This window comes from Peromyscus maniculatus, chromosome 13 (genome assembly GCF_049852395.1).
Source record: "Peromyscus maniculatus bairdii isolate BWxNUB_F1_BW_parent chromosome 13, HU_Pman_BW_mat_3.1, whole genome shotgun sequence".
Classification (NCBI taxonomy): Eukaryota; Metazoa; Chordata; class Mammalia; order Rodentia; family Cricetidae; genus Peromyscus; species Peromyscus maniculatus.
In genome coordinates this window covers 39900905-39928061 of record NC_134864.1, presented here as the reverse complement: position 1 = coordinate 39928061, position 27157 = coordinate 39900905, and the positions used below count along the sequence as shown (strand labels likewise).

The window sequence follows — 27157 nt, the reverse complement described above, 5'->3', positions numbered from 1 at the left end:
TAAAAGATCTTTAATTCCAGGACTGACTATGGAAGTTGGGACAGGAAAGTGGAGAACTGAGCCCAGTCTTGGCTCCACGATGAGCCTGTGTCTTCAAAAACAAAAACAAAAACGGGAAAACGAAAACAGAATCAAAATCCGGCAAAACAAAAACAAACTCAAATCTGTTCTCAGCCTGAAGGTGGGAAAATGCCACCTTAGCAGGCTTGGGGTGAGAAGGTATCTGTGGCGGCGGCGGTGGTAGGGGCACTGTTTTTAAAACACCACTAATACCGCAGTTTTCTGTTTTCCTCCTCTCCGGGCTCACATGACCTTGGCTGCTGGACTCCCTTAGCTCTCCCGGCTCCACACTCAGCCTCAGCCTCCCGGGGAAACAGCAGCGCGTTCCAGGACCATCTGGAAAAGCGAGGGACAGCAGAGATGGCCCTCTGCGGGCCAAGCAAAGGCGGGTCTTGCTGGGTGGGGCCCGAGGGTCTTGGAAGTTGATCTCTGTGCTCCAGCTCACAGTGAACAGCCTGCCAAGTTCTTGCGAATCCGTGGAGGAGGAGGCCGCAGACGCCAGAGGGCTCCGGGCTTCTTCCTGGGTCACACACACTGTCCACCTCTGCCTGCCTCCTTGGTTGGGATCTGGCAGCTGGAGAAAGTGGCACTTGTGTGATCGATAGATCCTGATTGGAAAGGATCTGGCTGGCCTTCTATCGGCCCGCCCTCAGGTCACCTTTGCTTTTAAATCCGCCCAGTCCAAAGAGCCCCGGGTTCTGCCTCTGATTGGGATTCCCAGTCTCTGGATCCAAACTCTTGGCTTCGCAGGCACGATCCATGGCTGCGTTGAGCTCTTCAAGGCTGAGGTGGGCGCTCCTGGGAGCGCGCGTGGCGGGCCCTGGCCTCTGCCCGCAGGGGGCCCGAGCCAAGGCTGCGATCCCGGCCGTCCTCCCGGCAGACGAGAGTGTGGAGGGTCCTGGAGGAGGTCGGGACTCGCGGGGGCTGCGGAGTCTGAAGGAGCTCCCGGGACCGGGACCACTTCGCTTTTTATTCCAACTATTCGTGCGAGGCTATGTGCTGCGCTTGCACGAACTCCAGGTAACCAACCCGGCCGGCCGCGGCATAGCCACCTGGGGCTGGGCACTGGGATGGAGAAGCTGGGCGAGGGAGAGAAGCGGGGTAAACAGTAAATACGGGATCTTAGCTCGCTAGTGTCTGAGGCTCCAGCCATAACGTGGGAGGGTGTGCAAGGTGCGGAGAGAACCCTTTGAGCTAAAACAGGCGACGAGTGTCACCAGCAGTTTGACGGACACACGCTGTGAGAGGAAGGGATTGTGCTGGGTGAGAACGGCTCCGAATCTCAATAAATTCAAGGCCAGCCAGTCTGCATACCTAATTCCAGGGGAGAGGGGAGAGGGGAGAGGGGAAAGGAAAGATGGGAGAGAGAGGAGAGGGGAGGGGAAGGGAAGAAGAGGGGAGAGGGGAGAGGGGAAAGGAAAGATGGGAGAGAGAGGAGAGGGGAGAGGAGGGGAGGCAGGGAAGGGGTGAGGGGAGAGGGGAGAGAGGAAAGGAAAGATGGAAAAGAGAGGAGAGGAGAGGAGAGGAGAGAGAAAGAGAGAGAGAGAGAGAGAGAGAGAGAGAGAGAGAGAGAGAGAGAGAGAGAGAGAATAAATCATTCCCTGCAGACTTGATACCTCTCAGCCAAGAAACAAAGGAGATTAAAAGTTCTGGATTGATTTCCGCCTCTAGAAATTGAGAGGTCTGAGGAATGCCTACAGAGCTAGAAACTGAAGCTTTCTCAGGGGGATTTGCTCAAGACGTCGTAATTCTAGATGGCTTTCGAAGGAGACCGAGGAAGCAAAACCATGAGTATACGGGTTTTGTTTGTTTTAGTTTTATTAAGACTGTGTTTCCTTGTATAGCTTAGGTTGGCTATAAATCTTTCTTCCTGCCTCAGCCTCCTGAGAGCTGAAATTATGTATGTGCACCAGCATGCCGGTCTTAGTTAAGGTTTCTATTGCTGTGATGAAACACCAGGACCAAAAGGCAAGTTGGGGAGGAAAGGTTTTATTTGACGTACACTTTCACATTGCTGTTGATCACCAAGGAAAATCTGGACGGGAACTCAAACAGGGCAGGATCCCAGTGGTATATTGTGTACCCTAATAAACCTGGGGATCAGAGGACCGAGCCAGCCACTAAATTAGACATAGAGGTCTGGCAGTGGGGGCACACATCTTTAATCCCAGCACTTGAGATCTCATGCTTTTGCTTGGGAAGCACACATCTTTAATCCCAGGAAGTAATATGGCCAGGCAGAGAAAGGTATATAAAACATGAGGAAACAGAAACTCACTATATTTAGGCTGAGGATTTCATAGAGGTAAGAACTAGTGGCTGGCTGTTCTGCTTCTCTGATCTTTCAGCTTTCACCCTGATATCTGGCTCTGGGTTTTTTATTAAAAGACCATCTAAGATTTAAACAACAGATCCCGGAGGCAAGAGCTGATGCAGAGGCCATGGAAGAGTGCTGCTTACTGACTTGCTTCCCCTGGCTTGTCCAGCCTGCTTTCTTATAGAACCCAGGTCCACCAGCCTAGGGTTGGCACCACCCACCATGGCTGGGTCCTCCCCTAGTATCACTAATTGAGAAAATGCCTTACAGCTGGGTCTCACGGAGGCATTTCCTCAACTGAGGCTCCTTCCTCTCTGATGACTCTGGCTTGGGTCAAGTTGACACACAAAACCAGCCAGGACAATGCCCCAGAGACAGATATATATTTTTTAAAGATGTAATTTTATTTCTGTGTATGTGTGTGAGTGTTCCTGTCTGCCTGTCTGTCATCAGAGGCCAGAAAAGGATCCCTTGGAACTGGGGTTACAGGTAGTTCATGGGTACTGGGAAGGAGACTCAAGCCTTGGGGAACAGCAAAGGAACTCCCCTGCTGAGCTATCCCTCCTGCCCATGAATGGTCTTTGAAAAGAGTGCAGAAGGCTGCAGTTATAGGACAACTCTAAACAATGCTCCTATGAATCTGAGCTGTCCCATGAGAACTCTATCAGCCATTTTTGCTGCACATGCTTATGGCTGGTGTGAGTTACCAGGAGTGTTGTACATCCATGAAACCCAGAGACAGCATCATTGAGGAAGGCTGTGTTTCTCTAACTTATTTTGTATCGGTTAGAATTGGTTTGTCTTTCAAACCGTCCTTGCAAGATGGAAAACTCCTGTAGGTGAGTGTCCTTTGGGTGTGATCGGCTCCTGAGTCCTAGTCTCTTTTGTTTTAACTGTAACACAATGCTGAAGAATGAACACATTGTAAAGAAAAAAGGTGTGTTTCGTTCACAACTTTGGAAACTGAAAGTCTAAATAGGTAGCTCCATTTAGCTAGCCTCTGATGAAGGTCTTGTTACTGTGTGTATCATGGTGGATGGCGTCACATGCCAGGAGCTTGCTTGTGAGAGAGAGGTCACATGGTAAGAAAGGAAGTGAGAGTATGGGAAGGGACCAGGCTTGCTTTTTTTTTATAACAGCCTGTTTTTGTGAGAATTAATTCACTCTTGGGAGTCTACGGTAGTTATAACCCAAACTCCTTCCTTTAGGGTCCACCTCTTAGAGGCCCCAGAACCTTCCAATAATACTGTTACACTGGGGACCAAGCCTTCAACACACATCTTTGAGGAAGACCACATCCAAACCATAGCATCCCACGCCACTCCCACCTCCAGCTTCATGTCCTTCTCACAAGGCAAAGTGCGCTCCTTTGTGCCTGTAGTCCCAACTGTCTTGTCTGAGCACCATGTCAAGTCCAGAGTCAGACTTGACACTCAAGACAAACTCCTTTCTGCTGTTAGCCAGTAAAGTTAAAACGCTCCCTGTATCCAAGACAACGCGGAGAGTGAGAGGAGGAGGAGAGCCCTGTAAAACCGAAACCCATCAGTGCAGACATTTCCTAAAGCCCCAACTCCTCCATCCTCTGCACACTGGCTTGGGGATGCCCCCCTAAGTCTCCAGCAGCCTTGCCTGTGGGGCTTCACCATTAGATGTTACCCTACCTTTCTGGGGTCCCAGGTATGGCTCTGTGGTGACTGTGCCCCTCTGGCAAACGCCTGCCTGACTACCTAGGCTTGGTTCTTGTTTTTTTGCTTTAAGTTACAAGTTTTCTTTTTACATTGATTTATTTGTGTGTGTGTGTACATGTGTACCCATGAGCACGACGTGACACACATCTGGAGGACAGCTATGGCTTTCTCCTATCATGTGAGTTCCAGGGATCCAGCTCAGGTCATCAGGCTTTGCAGCAAGTGTTCCAGCCTTCTGGGCCAGGTTGCCAGAAGGCTGCCTTCTCCTCCTCTGCCTCTTCCTCCTCCCCCTTCTTCCTCTTCTTCTCCCTCCTCTTCCTCCTCCTCCTCTTCTCCTTCTTCCTCTTCTACTTCTCCCTCCTCCTCCTTCCTCTTCCTCCTCCTCCTTCCTCCTCTCCCTCCTCCCCTCCCTCCTCCTTCCTCCTCTCCCTCCTCCTCCTCTTGTCTCTAATCTCTCTGAACCACTGTGGTCCCATAGCTACTGTGTTCTGGGTGCATCAAACCTAGCAGTCCTTACATTCCGCTACGACTTCTGCTTCACCCTCTGGTACATCAGAGGCACCAGCTACACATGAGCCCATATAAGCAGTGACTGGGTGGCTGTGCTGGGGAAGGACCAGCTGAGGCCTGGGCAGGTGGCCCTGGCAAGCAGCCCTCAGGTCTACCCTGCAACCATTCTACCCCAGGACCTCTGGATCTGAAGTGAGTGGGACAACCCCAATAATTGTGGGGTGCCTTGACACAGGATAATTTGTGGGGTGCCTCAGGTCTCTCTCTCCGTGCCTTGACACATAGTGCCTCTGTTCTTGGGTGCTAATCTGAGCAAGTGGCACTTCAGCTGCCCCTGGCCATATCTCCTTTCGCTCTTTACATTTAACTTCCATTTCCACATTTTCGCCGTCCTCCCTTCCAAGCACACAAATCCTTTAAGAAGTGCTGGGGAATGAAAGCTGGACTTTCTGCAGGCCGGGCAAGCACTGTCTTGATGATAAATTCTATCCTTAGGTCATTATCACTGCTCCTGAACCTTACTGCCTGTGGTTTAAAACGTATCCAAACAGCCCCTTCCGTGTATTGCTTGGAAGGGTCTTTCCAATGCCCCAAATTATCACCCTTAAATTCGGCCTTCCACAAACCCAGGGGCATGCATGCCGTTCAGCTAGGTCCGTTGCTGCTTTATAACAAGGTGCACCTTGCTCCTCCTTTGCACCTGTGACCCTGTCTGTCAGCAGAGCCTTTACTGTGCGCATGCTTAAAAAAAAATTCTGGTCAGGACTGGTAACTAGTCTCTAAGAGCACATAGCTCCTTCTGAGGCTCCTTATCTTCTCAGCTTTCACCACAGCTTTCTCGAATGCTCTGTTTACAGCCATATAGACCTTCTCTAGCCTGGTCCTCCAAACTCTTCCAACCTCTTCACCTTCCCTAACTCTAAAGCCACAACCACACTCGAGGGCATCCTCATCCACCTTGGTAAAAAGTTCCTGTATGCATCTGTTTTGTGCAAAAGCAAAGCTTCTGAGGTCAGTGTCTCTAGCCAGCTTGTTCTAGGATCCCCTATGTCCACCCTCCAAGGTTGGCATTACAGGTGGATCCCAGCACCTCAGCATTTACGTATTTATGTGAGATGGGGGGGGGGGGAGCAAGCTCTGGCCCTCACACTTACATAGAAAGTGCTTTAACCACAACCAGCAGCCCAGCCCCTAGAATAACTTTTTAACACTGTGACATTAGGGTACAGGTTTCCAGCTCATTAGCTTTTAGGGCAATAAAACCTGCCTACAGCAAGATTCACAGAGTCATAAAAGTAGCCATTTGGTTTTCCTTCAGGTGTCTTGGCTCTGCTGTGTTGCAGAAGTTGTTTGAAAGCCTTGGTGTAACGCAATTGCCCTTCCCTGGGCAGGCAGAGGTTGTTTTGCCCCATGAAGCCTCACCCCTAAAGCCAGGCTTGGGGTCCCTCTTACCCAAACCAGGAGGCTGCCACACAAAGGGGAAAGCTGAGTGGATATTATGGGCAGCTAGCCGAGCACAATCTGGCTACACCCTCGGATGTGAGAAAACAAGGGACCCCGGAGGAATAGGGCAAGCAATGCTGAGAAGCTGAAGGTATCAGTATGTTCCAGGCCCTGGGTTCTACAAAAAAAAAAGAAATAAATGAAAAACACCCGGGGCTGGGAAGACGGCTTAGTGGGTGAGAACACTTGTTGAACAAGCCTGAGGATCTGAGTTTGAATCCCAAACATTCCTGTAAAGAAGAGAAAAAAAGAAAGAAGCTGAGCATGGCCACTTTAATCTATTAGTGCAGAATTGGGTTGGGACAGAGAGAGGCGGATCCAAGGAGCTCACTAGCCAGCCAGCCTAGCTGAAATAGGGAACTTCAGGTTCAGTAAGAAACCTTGTATCAGGGGAATAAAGTGGAATGTGATAGAGCAGGGCATGCTATATCTTCCTCTGGACACACACACACACACACACACACACACACACACACACACACACACACGCAAATACCACATATGGTATATAAAAAATAAAATAAAAATTGGAAGCCTCTTTCTCTTTTGTACCACCGAGCTATAGCTCTAGGCCTGCATTTTTTTTCTTCTTTCTGATAAAAAATAATACCAAGCATCCTGGAAAAAATGCAATGTGAACATATTTTAAATTTATGTATAAATTTCCTTTCAAAATGCTTATTTAATGATCTTATGTGCATGTATGTGTGCCTCTGTGAGTTTAGGTACACTACAATGTGGGTGCTGGGACTTGAACCCCAGTCTTCTGTTTGTGTAATAAGGGCTCTTAACCATTAATTTATATCTCCAGCCCCAAGTTTACATGTAAGTGTCTGTTAAATTAAAATCTTTTGAGGTTTTATTTTTATTTTATGTATACCAGTGTTTGCCTGAATGTATGTCTGGGCACCATGTGCCTACAGTGTCCAAGGGGGCCAGGAGCTGGCATTGGATCCCCTGGTACTGGGGTTCAGATTGTTGTGGATGCTTGAATTGAATCCAGTTCCTCTGGAAGGGCAGCCTGAGCTCTTAACTGCTGAGCTATTGTTCCAGCCCCTCTACTAAATTTTTACCTTTCAAAAATATTGATCCAGATGGTAAATGTATCTGCCCCTTTGCCCCATGGCTGTAGCTGAGAGAAAAATAAAAAGTTAAAATAACAAAAAATATATTGACCCAGAGCATGATGAAATGCCATCTAGTCCGTATCTCTTGTTCTGAATTCCCTGGTTTGAGGTACTCCCTGGGGTCCTCAGTAGCCCCTGCACATGTGTGTCATTTTGTGGACTGGATTTCTCATCATTGTCTGTTTAGATGGCTGAAAGACTGGGTTGTACAAGGAAGGTCTGAGCCTGTGTCTGTCCACCTCTGTCCCCCAAGTTCCGGGCGCTGGGGTCTGCCTGTCCCCAGGTTCAGCATCTGCTTTGGGTCATCCACTCCTTGTCCTCGATTTTGCTATAGGATGCTGGGGCTTCTCAACAATGCTGTGCATGCTGTTCGACCGAGCTTTCTACCAGGCTGTGGGAGTTGAGTCTGGGGATAAGCAGTGCTCATAGTTTCCTGAGTGTGTTACAGCAAAGCCTTGATTCACTCTCAGATCCTCTTCTATCCTCTTCTTGCTGTATTTCACTGTTCTCTGAGTGGTAAAATCAGTGGGAGGTTCTTCCTGTCAGGATGTCTGGTATGAATCTCTCTATGACAGTCTGTCTTCTTGCGTAAAAAATGGACATTTTTCAGACACTGAAGTAATCACTGCACACTTGCACAAAAATGTCTTCTTGTAGGGCTTGTGGCACGGCTGTATGATAAACCTTCTGCCTGGCATGCACTAGGCCCTGGATACATCTCTAGTCCTGAAAATTAGTGATGGCAAAGAAATAAATACAGTAGAAACACCCATATGAAACACCCATCTACTGGATAATAAATTGTGTCATACAGTGCAATTCTGTAAACACTTGTAAATACAACTGTTTGTTTTGTGTTGTTTTCCAGGTAGGGTGCTGGTAGCCCAGTTGGCCCGGCCTTAGACTTCAAAATCCTCCTGCCTTACTTATGGTTGAAGTACTGAGATTACCAACGTGCACCACCCTGCCCTCCTCCAGCTCTCTCATTTGGAGACTGAGTCTCATTGTGTTGCTCAGGCTGATCCTTAACTCCTGAGCTCAAGCGATCCCTGCCTCTGCCTCCGTGCTGGGATCACAGTGGCGCTTAGTCTGCATGTCACTTGGTTCCATTTCCAGCATGAACATCTTCATAAATTAACTGTGCACCGTGCCCCTTATCATGAGCCCAGCTAGGGCCACTTCACTGGCTTGGTTTGGTGCATCAGGAGCTCATCCAAGCCCAGGTTCAGAGCAAGGGGAGGCGCGAATGCCGTTAATTATTTAGCACCTCCGGTGACTTGGAGACGGGGATTCTGCTTCTGCGAGGGGTTGGGGTTAAGTCCTGGTGACACTCGGATAGCACTGAGACAGGCTGTCCCATCTGCAGTCCCTAGCCTGTGACCCAGAATGAGCCATCTTTCTGACATTTGCCAATCAGATTAGGGAAAAGAGCAACCTGTGCCTGTTTACTCTTGTTTATCCAAGTGACTGGTGACTGTCAGCTCTCAAGGCCTGGCTAGTTGACATGGCAAAATAAGCCTTGGCCTTTGAGAGTGTACTTTGGTTGTCAGGGCTGTTGGCTGGTTTGAGCCGTTTATGCTTTGCTGAGCTTCCTAAGGGACCCACCCATCCCTACACCAAACTAGGCCCTAGCTAGGAGATGTCAAAATGCAGCTGTGCTTTTTTTGGGGGTGGGGGGAGGGGAGTTAAGTGATCTTTTCCTTTCTCCTTCCCTTCATTTCTTCTCCCTCTCTCCTTCCTTTGTGAATCGCCGGGGATCAAGCCCCAGAGCCTCCCGCATGCCGAGTCCACGATCTCCGCTTAGCTGCACCCTCAGCCCAGTCACAGATTCACGAGGACGATCGCATACTATGTCGCCCAGTCATCCAACACTCATGGTTTTAGTAGACTCATTGAGTCGTGTAGTTATCACTCTCGAGAGAAACAGCATTCTATTTAGCAGGCAGTCCTCGTTCCGTCATTGGGAATCAGATTAGTGCCTTCCAGGCTCCATACGCATAACTGAGTCAGCAACCGCCAGGACCTGCCTTGGGCTTTCCACTCTGAATACCTAGGCTACATAGATATCGTGCATCTCTGGGATCGATTACTCCACCAGTCCTCCCTGACAAGGACAGGCATGTTAAGTCTGTGGAAGTCAGCCAAGGCCTGACAGATTCAGCCAGTAAAACCACAAAGAGATACTTTTACATTTAGTTTGTTACTTAGTGTGAAAAAAGAATCTTTAAGACCAAGATGCTGACTCCCTCAGATCCTTGTCCCACCCACTCAACACCCGAACACCAGGCAACCATAAGCTCAGCATGAGTTGCAGGATTACCTCCAGTCTGAGAAGCCCCTCCAGGACATTCTATTCTGCACCTGTTTTCTTTCTTTCCTCCTCTTCCTCCTCTTGCTCACCATCCTTTTTGTTTGTTTATTTTGTTTTTTGAGACAGTGTTTCTCTGTATAGCTCTGGCTGTCCTGGAACTCGCTTTGTAGACCAGGCTGGCCTTGAACTCACAGAGATCTGCCTGCCTCTGCCTCCCGAGTGCTGGAATCAAAGGCCTGAGCCACTGTGCCTGGCCTTGCGCCCGCTTACTAAGATGAATAAGGCAGGAAGTCTCAGGACACCTCAGAACCCAGTGAGATAAGTAAGGCCCGTCAAAAGTTGCCTCATGGTAGCTCCAGCCAGGCTTCTGATTCTGTCCTATTCCAGGAGAGTCACAGGGTTCCTTAAAAAATCAGAGTCAGGTTCAAGGTGCTGTTGGCATAGATATTTTCAAAGCTGGCAGGTTGGGAGGTCATTCTCTAATAATCCTTCCATGGCCTTTTAACCAGAATAGCTGAAAGAAAAAAAAAAAAAAAAGGTCCAGAAACAGGTCGTTCTCCTCAGATGACCTAACTAATTTTCCTAATAAGAGCTTATATCAAATCTGCTCTGGTTGTCTTAGGCAGCATCTGACTACAGTGTTGTTACAAAACCATAATCTTGTAAAGCTTAGTCATGCTTGCCTAGAGAACAGATTAGTCCCAGCATTTTTTTTTTTTTTTGGGAGAATAGAGCTGTTGCCAATCCCATGTACCTGCTCAGCTGGCCCTAACTGGCTGTCAACCTTCAACCTTCAGATAAGCTGTGACAAGGCCACATACAGTGATGCCCATCTTTAATCCCAGCACTCGGGAGTCAGAGGCAGACAGAGTTCTGTGTGTTTGACATCAGCCTGGTCTACATGATAGTGAGTTCCAGGACAGCCAGGACTACATAGAGAGACCACGTCTCCAACAATAACCACTACCACCATAACAAATAAGCAAAAAAAAAAAAAAAAAAAAAAAAAGGTAAAACACCAAAGAGACCCACAGGAGGGTGAGATCAAAGAGAGCCAATCAGAAAATCGATCTTGTCCTATCGTCTTTCATGGAAGCTAAGCCTTCTCAAGTCTGGCTGTAGGGAAGTTGCTATGAGTTCTAGAATTCAGATTCTTCATTGGCCATTTGTCAAGTTAAAAATTGGTGGTATGCGGTAGTTTGAATGTAATTGGCCCCCATAAGCTCATAGGGAGTGGCACTATTAGGAAATGTGGTTTTGTTGGAGTAGGTATGGCCTTGTTGGAGAAAGTGTGTCACTGTCGGGGTGAGCTTTGAGGTCTCGTTATGTGCTCAAGATATCACCCAGTGAGACAGTCTACTTCCTGTTGCCTTCTGATCAAGATGTAGCCAGCACCATGTCTGCCTGCACACAGCCATACTTCCTGCTGTGATGATAATGGACTGAACCCCTGAACTGTAAGCTGCCACCTCAATTAAATGTTTACCTTTATAAGAGTTGCCATGGTCATGGTGTCTCTTTACAGCAATGGAAACCCTAACTAAGACATAATAGCAACCTAGGTTAGATGTAGTATGGACAGGAACTGAAAGAGAGATCATTGTCTCTTCCATGACCCCTGGTCTACCGGGACAGGCTCCCAGCATCCTCTAAAGCAGAGTGTTGCTCTCCTTCCAGTGTTTGGTCTCCACAGCAGTTACATATCCTTTTTCTTTATGTCTCCACATGTCTACATGTGTCCTGTGTTTGTCTCAAAGTGGCTCCATGGCTTCTTCCCTATATACCTTCTCCCGTCTTAAAACATTGCCCACCGTCTGATGTGTGGACCACATGAGGACCACATCTTAGGATTTGTCACTTTATGGACATCATCATCATCGTCTTCTGTGGCTGCTCATGATCAGCAAGCAGAGCTGGCCATTCACTTCCCCATCTTTGCTATCTACAAACTCTCATAGTTTCGGTTCCCAAAGTGTAGGCATGGCATGAGAAGGACTGGAGTGTTTGTCACAGACTGTTCCTGTGCTTCCTTGCCTCCTTGTGCCTCTGTGGCCCAGGATAGACCTGAGCCTGGATTCCAGTGCTCTCAACAATGGTGTATCCAGGAGGCTATATAGTCTGATCAACTGACTCACCCACTTGTGTTAGCCCCAAGCCGACTTTTGCCATAGGGATCTGTGTATATCACAGATAGGAAGCATGAGTCTTGTGTGACTGTGACACTGTGGTGATATTCACCCCAGAAGTGGCTGAGACTTGCTCATGATGTTATCCTGCTGTTAGACATCGGCCTATGCTGCCAGGAATCAGATGCGATAAGCTGCGATAAGCTGCATTGTTGTAGGTTTACCCAGGGACCATTGCCATAGATTCGCCCACTAAGGACTGTGCACATTTTTGCGGGGAGGGAGGATTCAAGACAAGGGTTTCTCTGTGTAGCCCTGACTGCCTTAGAACTCACTCTGTAGACCAGGCTGTCCTCGAACTCAGAGATCTGCCTGCCTGTGCCTCCCTAGTGTACCACTGTCTACTATACAGTATACTTTTGTCCTCTTCTGCCTTCTCTCTCTGGCTTGCTCTGTAGCCCAAGCTGGCCTCCAACTCCTGGTCTTCCGGCCTCAACCTCCTGAGTGCTGGGCTCACCGAGGTGAGCCATAGCATTTGGCAGGTAATTATCTCTCAAATGGAGCATTCTGGATGCTAATGTCAAGCAAGTTTCAGGTCCACAACTAAAGAGGGCCGTTGCCTGTTGACTATGTTTTTTGACGGTAACTCCTGCCTAAAGAGTGGAGAGTCCCTGGCACAGAGGTGTCTGTGGCTGATGGATGAGAGTCTCTTCTTAGCATGGTGTCTCCACTAGCTCTCTTATCAAGATGTGGTCTTCCCTTCCCCTGGCATCTTTTTGTTTTTCTTTTGTTGTTGTTGTTTTTGGTTTTTCGAGATAGACTTTCTCTGTGTTGTCCTGGTACTCACTTGGTAGACCAGGCTGGCCTCGAACTCACAAAGAACCACCTGCTTTTGCCTCCTGAGTGCTGGGATTAAAGGTGTGTGCCGCCGCCGCCGCCGCCGCCGCCACCACCACCACCACCACCACCACCACCACCACCAGCAGCAGGCTTTTTTTTTTTCCTGAGACTTTTTTTCAGGTTTTTTTTTTAATGATTTATTTATTTTTATTTTGTTGGACCCCAAAGTTTAGGGTCTCAAGTGGGTGCCCCAAGAACCCAGACTCCAGTCCAGTTGATGCAATAGCAAGAGGTTTTTTATTATTAAAGCTTCTATATAGAAGGGCAAGCTTTGTTCCTAAGAGCAAGAGCCGCATCTTACTGCAGCCACATGGGGGTTTTTAAAGGAAAAACCCACAAAAGCCATAAGATTACAATTCTCATACAATTTTGTTTCACAAGATCATGGTCTGGGTACAGAGTGATCACAGAGGGGGTACAGTTGCATCAACAGGTACATTCTTCCTGAAACCTCAAGGGGGGTATCAGGGCAGGAGTGGAGTTTACACAAAGGTCACAGTGGTCCTTCCTGGAACACCTGCAACTATCCCAGTCACAGTTGAGCACATCTCTTAACAGAAATCTCTTTACATTGTTATATGGTTGCAGGGGAGATTGAACAATGGCTGAGTCAGGTTGCCCTTGGAACTAGATTTTTAGTTTCTCATTTCCTGATGCTTGAAATTTCTCTTTTCCTGAGGCTTGGGGGTGTAAGCCTGAAGGGCTAGGGTCTTTCATTTTCATGTACATTGATTGGTTTGCCTATATGAGGGTGTTGGATCCCTTGGAACTGGTGTTACAGACAGTTGTGAACTGCCATGTGGATGCTGGGAATTGAATCCGGGTCCTCTGGAAGAGCAGCCAGTGCTCTTAACCACTGAGCCATCTCCCAGCCCAGTTTTTAACTTAGAAGTTACTTAGATGTTTTATACCTGTTCCCAGCTTTCATGTAATTTTAGGACCTTAAGGTGTGTGAAAAGCTGACTTATAAATGTTTACGTAATTGATTTAAGCTGTTATGTCTAGATTCACTATGCAAACTGACTGTGAGATGCTGTTTCCTTGCCGAAGACTAGCCTTAAAGTTAACTCCGCTACACAGGATGCAGAAAACAGAGGGTTAAGCATCATTTGCATATTTATTCTTAGGTCACTCGTAGACCTCTGTGACCTAAAATAACATGAAGAAGTTGTGTGTCTACCATGTATTTAGTGCTGATGGCTTTGGCAATGTGTTTTCATGAAGCCAACAGTATTAGTCTTGTTTATTAAAGAGTTACAGCAGAGATCATTTTGTTTTAGGCTGGGGTTATAGTTTTATGACTTTGAGTCAGGCCCCGATGCTGTGAGATGTCTAGCAGAGATAAACAGAACCTTCCAGCTGGGACACAGATGTATGCTAATGACTCTGGAGACCTTCTCATTTTTAGTTTATCAACCCATTTAGGCCAACTTGTTTATTGAAAATTTATTGTTCGTGTGGACACAAGGCATTTGGTTTAATTCAACAGTTTTAGTTTATGTGTTCTCTCATCTGTATACTAATCTGAAAAGAATTCATTAGAAGATGTTATGTATGTAGATATAACATTTAATATGTACATGAAAGGAACACACGTAAACACACACATACATAAGATGTTTTGCTTTTAGTGGTGAAATAAAGTAATGCAGTGATATAAATTTTCAGGTTTATAAGAAGACTTATTTTCTTGAGACAGGCTCTGTATGTAGCCTAGGTTGGTCTCAAATTTGTAATCCTCCTGCCTTAGCCTCTGGGATACTGAGATTGCCAGTATCCCTGACCACCCTTTTTATGTGAATCTGTGTTTGGGTAAGCCGGTTCTAAAGGGGATGCGGAGAGGATGAACCACAACACGTGACCTTTGGTTTTGTGTCTGTGTCGTAATTATCATATGTTTTTAAGATTTGTCCAAGTTGAGACTTGAGTCAGTCCTTTGTTTCATGACTGAACACTGCCCCATTGTATGCATATAGCTTGGTTATCTGTTATCTGTTGGTGGGTGTCTGGGCCGGCCTACCATTTGCTGCTAAGTTTCTGTCAAGACTGTGGACAAGTCTGTGTGACATGTTTTCATTTCTTGGGTACATGGGCCTGGAATTTCCACGGGGTGTACCCTATTTGTATTTTCCACTAGCAATAGATGAGGATTCCAGTGTGTCCTTCATCAGTGCTTATTTCCTGTTTGTTTGTTGAAGTTTTCAAGCTGTCCTACTGGGCATGAAATGATATATTATAACTTTGATTTGGAGTGTGTGTGTGTGTGTGTGTGTGTGTGTGTGTGTGTGTGTGTGTGTGTATGAGGGCACATGTGTAACATGATGCACGGATGGAGGTCAGAGGACAGACCTTTTTTTAAAAAGCAAAACAATAACAACAACAGTAAAAAGACCTCTACAAAATAATTAGGAAGTAATTTGGGGGCCTCTGCAATTCACTTCTCTCCGCTGTCTGTCTGGCACACTGGGATGTGGACTCTGCGCTCAGGTGTTCTCTGCAGTGATCACTGGTTTACCTGTGCCCAGGATGGGACGGGAGTGCCACAAGTGAATGCTGATGAGTCCTCACTCTCCATCTCCGGAGTTCCCCCAGGTGAGGACTGGCCCTCTCATTCATCCTGATGACATGTTAGCTCAGCCAAGCTCTGAGGCAGCACCCTGTGAAAGTTCTGGAACTGGCTGGCTGTCTCGGGTTACCTCCCAGTGGTCAGCGCACCGGGCAGCACACGTCTCTCAGCAAGTCTCCTGATGTCTTTCTAAAATAAGTCCTTACATAAGGAGGTCCTTGTTAAGTGCCACCAAGTAAACTGACAGAGAAGAGTCTAAAGGGAAAAGGGAGAAATTGAAACCTCGGCCCTGATAGCCAGGAAACCCCAGGAACTCTGGGTTGCAGGGAAGACACTTGTGCCCAGCTCAGTGGCTATTTATCTAGTCTTTTTTTTTCCTTTCTTCAAAATGTTTATTATTTTATGTGTATGGGTGTCTTGACTACATGCATGTCTGTGCACCATGAGCATGCCTGGTACCTGTGGAAGCTGGAACAGGGCATCAGCTCTCCTGTAACTGGGCTTACAGGCAATTATGAGCCACCGTGTGAGTGCTAAGAATCCATCCTGGGGCCTCTGAAGAGATGGCTCAGTGGTAAGAGCCATCTCTTCAGCCCCCTTACCAAGTCTTATAAAAATGATTTTTTTTCCTGATTCCAAGATTGTGATAGAACATTTGGAAAATGAATCACAGTCTTAAGAAGAAAGTAAATTTATCTACAAAGTACTGTTTGTCACTGCAGAAGGTCACCTCCATCCACATTGTAATAAAAATGTTACATCAACATTTTTTGTTGTTGTTGTTATGTGGCCCAGGCTGGCCTTGAACCTGTAACCTTGCCTCTGCCTCCCAAGTGCTAGGAATATAGGCATGTGCCACACATCTAACTCCAATTTTAGTGGTCTGTGTCCTTGTTCTGTCCCCTGACCCCTAGAGACCAAACTGTGGGCCTCGTGTGAACCAGGCTAGAGTTCTCCCACTCTTCAGCTACATCTCCAGACTTGTACTTGTTTTTTTTTTAACGGAAACTTTAAGAAAAGTAAATAAAACCCATTTTCAGGCAAATGGATACAACTAAGGCTCACTTATAAATTTTAGGAGTATCTGTACAAATGCAAAGGTTTCTCTGCCTTCTAGAATTATCTGTTAGTGGCTTGTCTTGCAGAAAATATTGTTTCCTTTTTTTCTTCTTAAATTAAAAAAATTAGACATTTCCATAGTTGAAAACTTAAAACAACATACCATGCTGTATATACCGAGCAGTCTTATTCCCTGTGGGGGTTTGAATGAAAAAATGCACCCCAAAGTCTAGGACATCTGAACACCTGGTTCCCAGTTTGTGGTGCAGTGTGGGGAGTTTTTAGGTGGTAGGACTTTGCTGGAGGAAGTATGTCGCTGGGGGTGGGTGGGCTTTGAGTGCTCAAGGCCCTCACCCTACTCTGTCTGCTTGAACTTGTGGTTCAAGGTGTGGGCTCTCAGTTTCTTGTTCCCGCCACCATGCCCACCCCTAGCACTGATGGACTCTTGTCCCTCTGGAGCCATAAGCCCAATTCAATACTTCTTCTATAAGTTGCCTTGGTCACGGTGTTTTGTCACAGCAACAGCAGAGTAACTAATACACTCGCTCCTATTCCCCTCTGCCCTGGGTAATCATTCTTGTGTCTGAAGGATCCATTTAGGTATGTGTGTGTGTTTTTTTTGTTTTGTTTTTTTTTGTTTTTGTTTTTGTTTTTTTGAGACAGAGTTTCTCTGTGTAGCTTTGCCCCTTTCCTGGAACTCACTCTGTAGCCCAGGCTGGCTTTGAACTCACAGAGATCCGCCTGGCTCTGCCTCCTGAGTACTGGGATTAAAGGTGTGCGCTACCACCACCCAGCCCCATTTAGTATTTCTTAATGAAAATGGTTTTAGCCTCCTTCCCTGCTTCTTTCCTTCGTGTGTGTGTGTGTGTGTGTGTGTGTGTGTGTGTGTGTGGTATGCATGCATGTGTGTGTGTGTGTGGTATGTATGCATGCATGTGTGTGGTATGTATGCATGTGTGTGTGTGTGTGTGCGTGCTCCCATGTGTGTGCAGATGCATGAATATGTGCACACAGATGCATAAGTAGCCCAAAGTTGATGTCGGGAATCTTGCTTATTCATTCTTCCAACTTACTCTTTGAGGCAGGGCCTCAGTCAAGCCCAGAGCTCACCAGTATAGCTAGTCTCACGGGCTAGCTTGCTCCAGAGATCCCCTTTGTTCACCTCCAGAACCTACAGATGGGCTGCCGTGCCCACCTGATTTATGTGGTTTGTGGGGATCCAAACTCTGGTCCTTTGCAAGGGCTTTAACCACTGAGCCATCTCCCCAGCGATGGCTCCCTTAGGCAGAGGTTGTACATTCTTCTTTGACAGTCTACTTTGGGTATCTTTCTGTGTTAGTACAGTAGGGCCACTTTGTGCTTTTTTTTTTAGTTGCTACTGTAGTCCATTCTGTGGCGATCCTGTGCCCTCTTTGTAAGCTTGTAGTGATTTTTAGAAATATCAACAATTGTCCTCCAAAATAGGGATGAGCGATTTGAGACTCCCACCAGTCAGGTGTGTACGTTCTGACTTTCCTGAGGGGAAACAGGAGTCATCACTGGTTGAACAATTCAGGATTCTATCACACCCACAGTGGCCATGTCCCTGGGAGGTAGAAGTGTGGAACAAATAGATGTGGGGGTCTTGTCAAGACTGGCTTCTGAGCAGTGGGCGGCCTCGTTAACTCAGGGTAGATTCTGGACAACTGGTTTGGGAGCCATTATGTTGTAGTGGGGCCCAAGAGACCCAAGAAGATTGACATTTTTCCAGACTGTATATAGATCAGGTGGTGTTTTCTTCTGGAACTTCAGAGATGAGTCTCTTCTCTGTAAATCTGTTTGTTTCACAGAAACCCTCTGGCCTAAATTTCTGTAGCAAGAGATGACTCAGAGTCTCTGGTCTCCAACAACAACTGGGAAGAGGAAGTAACTAGAAAACCACAGTTTTATTTATTTCACTATGTGAGTGTAACTTAGCTAGTCGATTCTGTTTTACATTTGCAGGTTCTTCTTAGGCTTCCCCCGTCTTCTTTTCTCTCTCATTTCAGCAGCCATCAGTACATTGTTACAGCCAGGGCTTTGCTCAAGGTCATCGAGCCTTGTAACACTGAATGATGTTCCCAGCCCTTAGCAAAGCCAGCTTCTCAGATGCTAAGAGTATCAGTTAGCAAGTGCCTTAGAAAGTCTAGGATGTGTCTCTGTGCAGGATCCAACCAGGGTCTTGTGCATGGTAGGCACGATCTCTGCCTTTGAGCTACACTCCTAGTCCTTAGAAAAGGCTTAGGAATTACACGACACACTAATTACTTTCATTGTTGCTGCTTTAAAAACAACAACAGACAAACAAAACACAGCCTACTTCACATTTGACCCTGCATTTCTCATCTCGAGTTATGCTCTTTTTGGAATTCCTAATCGTGATTTTTTTTTCTTTCTCTTTGTAATTACATTTGTCTTCAACTCAATGAGGCTACAAGTCGATTTATTTCTTTATCTTTAACATTTTCTATTTATCTTAAAAATTAAAAAAAAATTTTTTACTACATTTATTTGTTGTGTATGTGCATGTATGTGTGTGCATGGTGTGGTATGTATGTATGTGTAGTGTGTACATGTTTCAGTGTGTGTGTGTGTGTGTGTGTGTGTGTGTGTGTGTGTAGGTCAGAGGACAACTTGCAGAAATTGGTTCTCTCCTACTATGTGAGGACTGGCCATCAAACTCAGGTCATGGCTTGACGGCAAGCACCTTACTACTGAGTTATCACACTGGCCTACTTACCTTATTTGTCTGAGTTGGTATGCAGTGATGGGTTTTATTATGCCATTTTCATACAGTCGATTTAAATGCTAAGAAGGAACTTTAGGCCTACTCAGATTCCTTAAAACAAATATCTGCACCTAGCCAGGCCATGGTGGCGCACGCCTTTAGTCCCAGCACTCAGGAGGCAGAGCCAGGTGGATCTCTGTGAGTTCAAGGTCTACAGGGCGAGATCCAAGACAGGCACCAATACTACACGGAGAAACCCTGTCTCAGAAAAAAAAAAAAATCCCCAACAAACCACCTAATCTGCAAGAACCCCCACCCCCAGTTTCCCATATATCCATATTCCTCCACAGGCCTCAGGTCCTCCCACCCCTGACAGGTAACGGCGTCGTCGCCAAAGTCTTAGTCTTAGCAAAGCCGCTTTTTCTGTCTGTCTGCAGATCCACTGACCGCCGCTGTGCCTTCCTCTTGCACAAGGCACTTTGGTACCGCCCACTGGTTCTGGTGTGGCCATCAGACCCTCTCCCGCCCCATCCTTCCTTCCAGAAACGTCATCCCACCTCTCCAGTTATTCCGTTTTGGTTAATACCCACAGACAAAGAACAAGGCCAAGTACGGTCCAATGTGGACATCCTCCTTCGGGACTCAGACCCATGTGAACCTGGCCAGTGCCTCGCTCTTGGAGCAAGTGATGCGGCAGGAGGGGAAGTACCCCATAAGAGACCACATGAAGGACTGGAAGGAGCACCGAGACCACAAGGGCTTCGCCTACGGGATCTTTGTCACGTGAGCGAGGGGGGGTGGGCTTAAAGGGACGGGGGCGTGGCCACAGAGGACTAGGCAGAAAGAGAGCAGGCATGGGTAGCCAGTCAGATGCAGGGCAGAGTGGGAGCTTCCTGAATCGCCTGAGCCTGCTGCTTGTCTAAAAGCAGTCACTGGGGTGGGCCGAAACCCAGGGACCAGCCACTGTCTTTTCTACTGATACACTGTGTCGTTTTGGACAAGCCAATCATTTTCTTGTTTTTGTGTTTCAGACCTGTAATATGGGGCGTTTGAACTAAAACACCAGTAAGATTTGTTCGTGGCAGTAGGGATTGAACCTGAGACCCCATACCTGCTAAATCACTAAGCTACATTCTCAGGCCCTGTGTAATTTTTAAGGTTTTTTTTTTTTTTTTTTTTTTTTTTTTTTGGTTTTTTGAGACAGGGTTTCTCTGTGTAGCTTTGCGCATTTCCTGGAACTCGCCCTGTAGACCAGGCTAGCCTTGAAATCACGGAGATCCGCCTGCCTCTGCCTCCCCAGTGCTGGGATAAAAGGCGTGCGCCACCACCGCCCGGCAATTTTTAAGTTTTGAAGCATGGTCTCTATCCTGAAACTGTCATGAATACCTTGAGATTACAGGCCAGAACCACTTGTTTTTTTTTTTTTTTTTTCAGATCCATTTTTTCTGTATTATGGTTGAAAATACATCAATTTGTAGTTGAGAAAGTATCATTATCATTTAGTTGTGAGGGCTCTATTTAATTTCATAAAATATGTCTCTGAGTGTATTGTATTACACACAAATCATGGGCCATAAGCTTCCTGGATACATGGAGATAGAGATTCCAGTTGTGCCTAGAAAGGTTATGATTATTCTGGTAGAGACATCTGAAGGATGCACAGTTATTTGCTTATGAGCTCATTGAAGTAGGTGATGGAATTATCAGTGGACACGGATTTTAATTGGGTATGTTCAGATGTCTCTTAGCTGTGTGAGCAGAATTCCAAAAATAGTTAAGTGGCTTTTCCCATTATGCTTTAGTACAGCTGCCACATTGGTCATACCTATGTATTTTGACAATGCCGGACACCGGGCTGAGGTCTCATTTTACCCTGGAGTGGATAGTATTACTATCCCCACTTTACAGACGAAGACAGAAGCCAAGGGAGGTCTTACATCATGTAACACCCCTAGGCAGTAATGAAGCAGATTTCCCTGATTCTGGAACTCAAGGAATTATATATATATATATATATATATATATATATATATATATATATATATATATATCCTTAATATTTTGGAAAGAAAATGACCTGGTCATAGGTTCACTATAGCTGTCTCTGATGTCCACAGATTCAGTCACTGGGGTTTCCTTTCTTGTTTCTGTCTCCTTCACAGGTGAACAGTTTCATAACTAAGATAATAATCCTTAGGATCTTTGTTCCAAGTTCTGAAACTAGAGAATGACGTTTAAGATCTCTTTAACCTCCCTGACCCTGGGAGCTAGAGTGAGATCTGATTTGGCAACTCAGCTGAACACGATGTAGGGCCCTTTGGGGATCTAGTTAGGTTTCTCCCCCTAAAGCCAATTTTCTATGTGCATCACTGGTATTCCTTCAAAGGCTACTTTGGGCTGGGTGTGTATGTAGCGCCTGCCTCCAGTCCCAGGACTCAGGAAGTGAGGCAGGAGGAACAGGAATTCAAGGGCAGCCTGGGCTGCAGGAGGCCCTGTCTCAAACAAACACCAAATAATCCATACATAAAAGCTATCTTTTGCCAGGCGGTGGTGGCGCACGCCATTAATTCCAGCACTCGGGAGGCAGAGAAAGGCGGATCTCTGTGAGTTCGAGGCCAGCCTGGACTACCAAGTGAGTTCCAGGAAAGGCACAAAGCTACACAGAGAAACCCTGTCTCGGAAAAAAAACCCCCCAAAAAAGCTATTTTTCGGAGCTATGCTACTTGTTTTTCTTGCCATGTTTTAACAGATCTGTCTTTAGAGTCTTATTTTACAAGGCAGTCCTCCCCGCAAGGAACTGCTTCTGACTGGGCCGCCATTAAAGGCCGGCATGTCTAGCTCCTTGAAAAAGCCTTAACGACCTGATGGGTCTGTTTTCACTGTCATTTCTTTCTCCCCAATACTCTTAGTTTATTTTAGTGACAGCCTTCCTCAAACACAAACAGAGCTCCTGGGAGCTAGGGGTTGAGGCTTATTTCAGATTTTCAAACTTCTTTCTTTCTTTCTTTCTTTCTTTCTTTCTTTCTTTCTTTCTTTCTTTCTTTCTTTCTTTCTTTCTCTCTCTCTCTCTTTCTTTTTCTTTCTTTCTTTCTTTTTTTTAAATGATTTAAAAATATTTTTTTTGTATATTTTGTATTTTGCCTTCATGTACATCGGAGCATCATATTCCTGCAGTACTTGCAGATGCCAGTGGAACCCCTGGAACTGGAGTTACAGATGGTTGTGAGCCACCGGGCACCTGCTGGGAATTGAATCTCTGGAAGAACAGCCACTGCTCTTAACCTCTGAGCTGTCTCTCCAGCCCATTTTTTTCTTTCTCTTTAAAACTTAATTGTTTTAAATTTTTTGATAGCAATATTGTTTTGTTGTTGTTGTTGTTGTTGTGTTTGCTCCTTGGTTTGAGACAAGATCTCATGTAGTCAGGGCTGGTTTTAAACTCATTATTCTGCCAAGACTGACTTCAGACATCTTGATTCTCCTGCCTCCGCGGCCCCCCCCCCCCCCCCCCCCCCCCGAGTGCTGGGATTCCAAGTGTGTACCATGATGCCTGGCTAATAGTAATCGTTGTCATCAAGTGAAATTTCCGATTTTCAGTAATGGAGTGCTAAGTGCCCTCCTCGGTCCCATTCTGTTCTCCTGAGCCGCCAGTGCTGATGACTGAGTCTTTCACTCCCACTTTACCGGAAGCGTGCCAACACACCCAGCCGTGGGGCCTTTCCGATCTTCCTTGTGGCACAGGACCACCTGATGCTTGTGGCTGGCTCTGCAGCTGGTTTTAAGGAAATGGATTTGATCCAGCTGGCGGAGGGAAGGGTGTGGGTTTGGGAGTTAGTTGAGTGTGGGGCTGTCATCCTTAAACGTGTCTTTGAAGCATGTCAACCACCCAGTTGGGCCTCCCTGTAAACCAGGGCAGACACCCAAGCATCTACTGTGTAGTTATAGAACAGAGACTTGGAGCTTCAGTTTTGTGGGTCTCCTGCCCCCCTGAACCGAGGAGAGCATAGATGCTTAGAACCCTGGCAGCAGGGGAACCCCAACTTGCTCCTATTTTATTCTCCAACCTCCTCACAGAAGGTCTGGGTGAATCTCTCATGATTTCACATACAGAAGATTCCAGAGTTGCATAAATCAAAGATAGCCACAGTCAATATTTACTAAACACCGTGTGCAAGCACTCATCTGGGCACTTGAACAACCCTGTTATGACATGCTTTGGATCCTTCTCCGAGTACAGAGATAAAACCCAAGCACATGGGCAGTAAGCCTATTTTCTGAGGTTGCTCAGCCAGTCATCTATAAACCTTTGTTTTTATTTGGAGACAGAATCTTATTTTGTAGCCCAAGTTGGCCTCCAACTTAGGCTAGCTCAGCCAACATATGGAATTCGGGTGTTTACCGCCAGCCTTGGTTAGACCTATGATTTGATCCTAGGTAGTTGTTCTAGAAGACCACTGTACCCATTCATGTAGTGCTGTGGTGGGACTCTGAGGTTTTGTGGTTCATTCTGTCTTCCTTTTTAAAATCCACTCACCACAGACGGGTCTCATGGAATCCAGGCAGCATTCACAACACTTTTTAGTAAAGGGTTCTCTCAAACTCCTGATCTTCCCAGCTCCGTCTTCCAAATGCTGTGATCAGTTGTATGCAGCCATGCTTGGCAGTTTTGTGGTTCTTAGATTATCTCAATTGTATTTGGTGATTGCCAAATTCTAAATGCCAGGAGTCTGAGATTCCCTCAGCTCTCTGGTAGTGGATGGGAGATAGCATTTATTCAAATCCCGTGCTGTTCTTGGCCTTCCTCAGACAAGGACCACAGTGGTACCACCTTCGACAGGCTTTGAACAAGCGGCTGCTGAAGCCAGCCGAGGCTGCGCTCTACACAGATGCTTTCAATAAGGTGATTGATGACTTTGTAACCCGGCTGGACCAAGTGCGGGCAGAAAGTGCATCGGGGGATCAGGTGCCGGATATTGCTCATCTTCTCTACAACTTTGCCTTGGAAGGTACCCTTGCTGGGAGCGGCTTGGGGTAGGAATGGGCCTTAATGGGGATCCTGGGTTCTCAGTCCTCTGTCTCTGCCTGCTGTGACAGCCTCTCTACTTCTCAGCCATCTGCTATATCCTGTTTGAGAGAAGGATTGGCTGCCTGGAGCCCTCTATCCCTGAGGACACTGCCAGTTTCATCAGATCTGTTGGGCTCATGTTCCAGAACTCAGTCTATGTCACTTTCCTTCCCAAGTGGACTCGTCCTCTGCTGCCCTTTTGGAAGCGGTACCTGAATGGCTGGGATAACATTTTTTCCTTTGGTGAGGTGTCCCAGTCTGGAGTCAGGGGAGGATGCTGGGCTTTCCTATGACTTCCTTCACCCTACCTGCTTTTAGGGTGGTTTAAACTCACCCTCCTCTGTTCCCCGATGGCCCCTGCAGGGGAGAAGCTGATTAATAAGAAAGTTAAGGAGATAGAAGCCCAGCTACAGGCAGCTGGGCCAGACGGTGTCCAGGTATCGGGCTATCTGCACTTCCTGCTGACCAATGAATTGCTCAGTCCTGAGGAGGCCGTGGGCACCTTCCCTGAGCTGCTCTTGGCTGGCGTGGACACGGTACATTCGAAAGGCTGACGGAGACCTGGGGCTCCCTGATTTTATCCTGTACTCTTCCCACCCCACCTTCCGACACACTTTTACCTCTCATCCTAGCTTCTGTATCACTGTGGTTGTTTGCTCAGTTGAGGGCAATTCCCTGCGAGGGGAATTCCATCAGTGTCTGGGCCCCCGGATCTCTTTCTGTGTCTCTCTCTCTCTGTGTCTCTGTGCCTGTCTCTGTCTGTCCACCTGTCTCTTTCTTCTTCCCTCTGACAGCTGGGAGATTCCATCCCACAGGATTCCAATTCTCTTCCTGCAGTTTAGGTAGAGAATTGGAAACGTGTCCACAAGCGCCCTCATTTCTAGCATTTTTTTGTGGCATACTCTCTCTTTGTTATAGTCCCCTCTGTGGTTGAAATGCAACCTTCCACCACATTGGTCCCAATTCAACCTGTGGGCTCATGTTTAGCATAGAGATGTCCAGGAAACCTCATCCCTTTTTCTTGTCATCCTGGTAGTAAGCCAGCTTTCCTGTATCCACTCACAGACCCTCCCGCCACTTAGCTAGCCTCTTGCCTAGAAATTACCCCCTTACTTCATCTTCGTCCTCCATTCTCTCTCCTAGACATCCAACACATTGACATGGGCCCTGTACCACCTTTCCCAGAACCCAGAGATCCAGGAGGCCTTGCACAAGGAGGTGGTGGGTGTGGTGCCCTTCGGGACGGTGCCCCAGCACAAGGACTTAGCCAACATTCCCCTGCTCAAAGCTGTGATTAAGGAGACCCTGCGGTAGGGCATGGTGCCACGCGCACAGGGTCTGTATGGGGGTTATAGTCAGGCAGGGATGGAAAGTGGGGACTCCCCAAGGCTGGAGGCTAGGGACAAGGGTCATGTGGGAAGAGAGCACTGGAAAGCCAGGGATGCATGGGATGCCCCTTCACCCAATCTACAAGCAGAGCCTAGACTTTTTCTTTTCCCTACAGCCTCTACCCTGTGGTCCCCACAAACTCCCGGATCATCATGGAAAAGGAGACGGAAATCGATGGCTTCCTCTTCCCCAAGAACGTGAGTTGGGCTAGAGCACCCAGGTGCCCAGGAGTGCCCGCCGCCCTTGCTGATGCCATTCATCCTCCTTAGACCCAGTTTGTATTATGCCACTATGTGGTGTCCCGGGATCCCAGTGTCTTTTCTGAGCCTGAGAGCTTCCAGCCCCACCGATGGCTGAGGAAGAAAGAGACGGACAACTCCAAGATCCAGCACCCATTCGGCTCTGTGCCCTTTGGCTATGGGGTTCGGTCCTGCCTGGGCCGAAGGATCGCAGAACTGGAGATGCAACTCATGTTGTCAAGGGTGAGCAGGGATGGGGGGGAGGCTTGTGTGGGTCAGGCAAGATGGAGAAATGCAGGGAGGGGAGGGGCGGGGCAGGGAGGTCGAGGGGAGGAGCCCAGCCGAAGGAACAGGAAATAGGAGATCAAGATTCCAGTGGCCCCGCCTTCTCTCCCTGCCAGCTGATCCAACAGTATGAGGTGGTCCTGGCTCCCGAGATGGGGGAAGTGAAGGCTGTGGCCCGCATTGTCTTGGTTCCCAGCAAGAAGGTGAGCCTGCACTTTCTGAAGAGACAATCATGAGCTGGGCTCCTGCCTTCATGGGGCTTGTCCAGAAGCCCTGGTACAGCAGTCCCTGGCCAGTCTCACGTCACACGACAGGATGCCTGATTTGACAGGGAAGCTTTATGCCCTTCCCATAGACCCCAAATGTCTGGCGCAATCTTTATTGAACAGCACCCACTCAAGACAGTAGAGCACTTCCTCCTATCACATGGCAATCCTTGGGTACAACTGAAAATAAAATTTTGAATTCAAATTTGGGGAGATTCTTTGTTTTTGTTTTTTCTCACTCGGCATGTGGCCGACCCTCTTTTGTGGGGAATGCCTTTTTGCACCTTAGAATCGTGATGGGTAGCCCTGCTAGACCTACTTCTCGGAGCCTGAGAGTACCACGTGCTTCTGTAGACCTCATTGGCAGACGCATTATGGTCACCCCCAAAAAAGGCACCCTGACAGTCCCGCTTCAGCTGTAGATAGTAAAAGCTACCCACTGGGCACCACGATGAACGCCTATAGCCCCAACTACTCTGGAGGCTGAAGCAGGAGAGCTGATTGAGCCCAGGAGCTTAACACTCACCTGAGCTACAGAGTGGGGGTGTCTATGTGATGTGAGTGGGGACTGGAGTTTGGAGGTCAGTGTTCATAGCCTATACTTCATGTACATATGATCAACAGCATGGCCATATGGTCAACAGTATGAAGATTCCCCTCCTCCCAAAAGAATTAAAAATGGGACTACCCAGCTGGTCATGGAGGCACATGACTTTAATCCCACCACTCGGGAGGCAGAGGCAGGTGGGTCTCTATGAGTCTGATGCCATTTTGGCCTACACGGTGAGTTCTAGGCTAGCCAGGGATATGTAGTGAAACCCTTCCTCAAAAGAAATTAAAGGAGGAGGAGGAGGAGCTGGAGGAGGAAGAGAGAAAAGCAAGCGAGCTGGGGAGATGGCTCAGTGGTTCAGTGGGTGAAATACTTGGTGCATGTGTGTTAATCCCTGAGATCGAGTTTCCAGAACTCATGTAAAGCTGGACAAGGCAGGAACAGTGGAGTGTG

General features: G+C 47.3%; 1 protein-coding gene across 1 annotated transcript; it reads left to right on the top strand.

The window, feature by feature from the left end:
• The first annotated feature begins 305 nt into the window (after positions 1-305).
• On the top strand, positions 306-26359 carry Cyp27a1 (cytochrome P450 family 27 subfamily A member 1). The gene is made up of 9 exons (XM_015985704.3): positions 306-1080; positions 19506-19696; positions 23717-23916; positions 24021-24218; positions 24339-24511; positions 25119-25285; positions 25480-25561; positions 25634-25846; positions 26005-26359. The coding sequence occupies exons 1-9, from the start codon at positions 820-822 to the stop codon at positions 26122-26124; spliced, it is 1605 nt and encodes a 534-aa protein (XP_015841190.1). The 5' UTR covers positions 306-819; the 3' UTR covers positions 26125-26359.
• Positions 26360-27157: the final 798 nt, after the last annotated feature.

Coding starts and splice junctions, on each gene's coding strand:
- Cyp27a1 (XM_015985704.3), top strand. CDS start 820: ATGGCTGCGTTGAGCTCTTCAAGGCTGAGGTGGGCGCTCCTGGGAGCG. Junction 24,512..25,118: donor TCTTGGCTGGCGTGGACACG/GTACATTCGAAA, acceptor TCTCTCTCCTAG/ACATCCAACACATTGACATG. Junction 25,562..25,633: donor GCTTCCTCTTCCCCAAGAAC/GTGAGTTGGGCT, acceptor CATCCTCCTTAG/ACCCAGTTTGTATTATGCCA.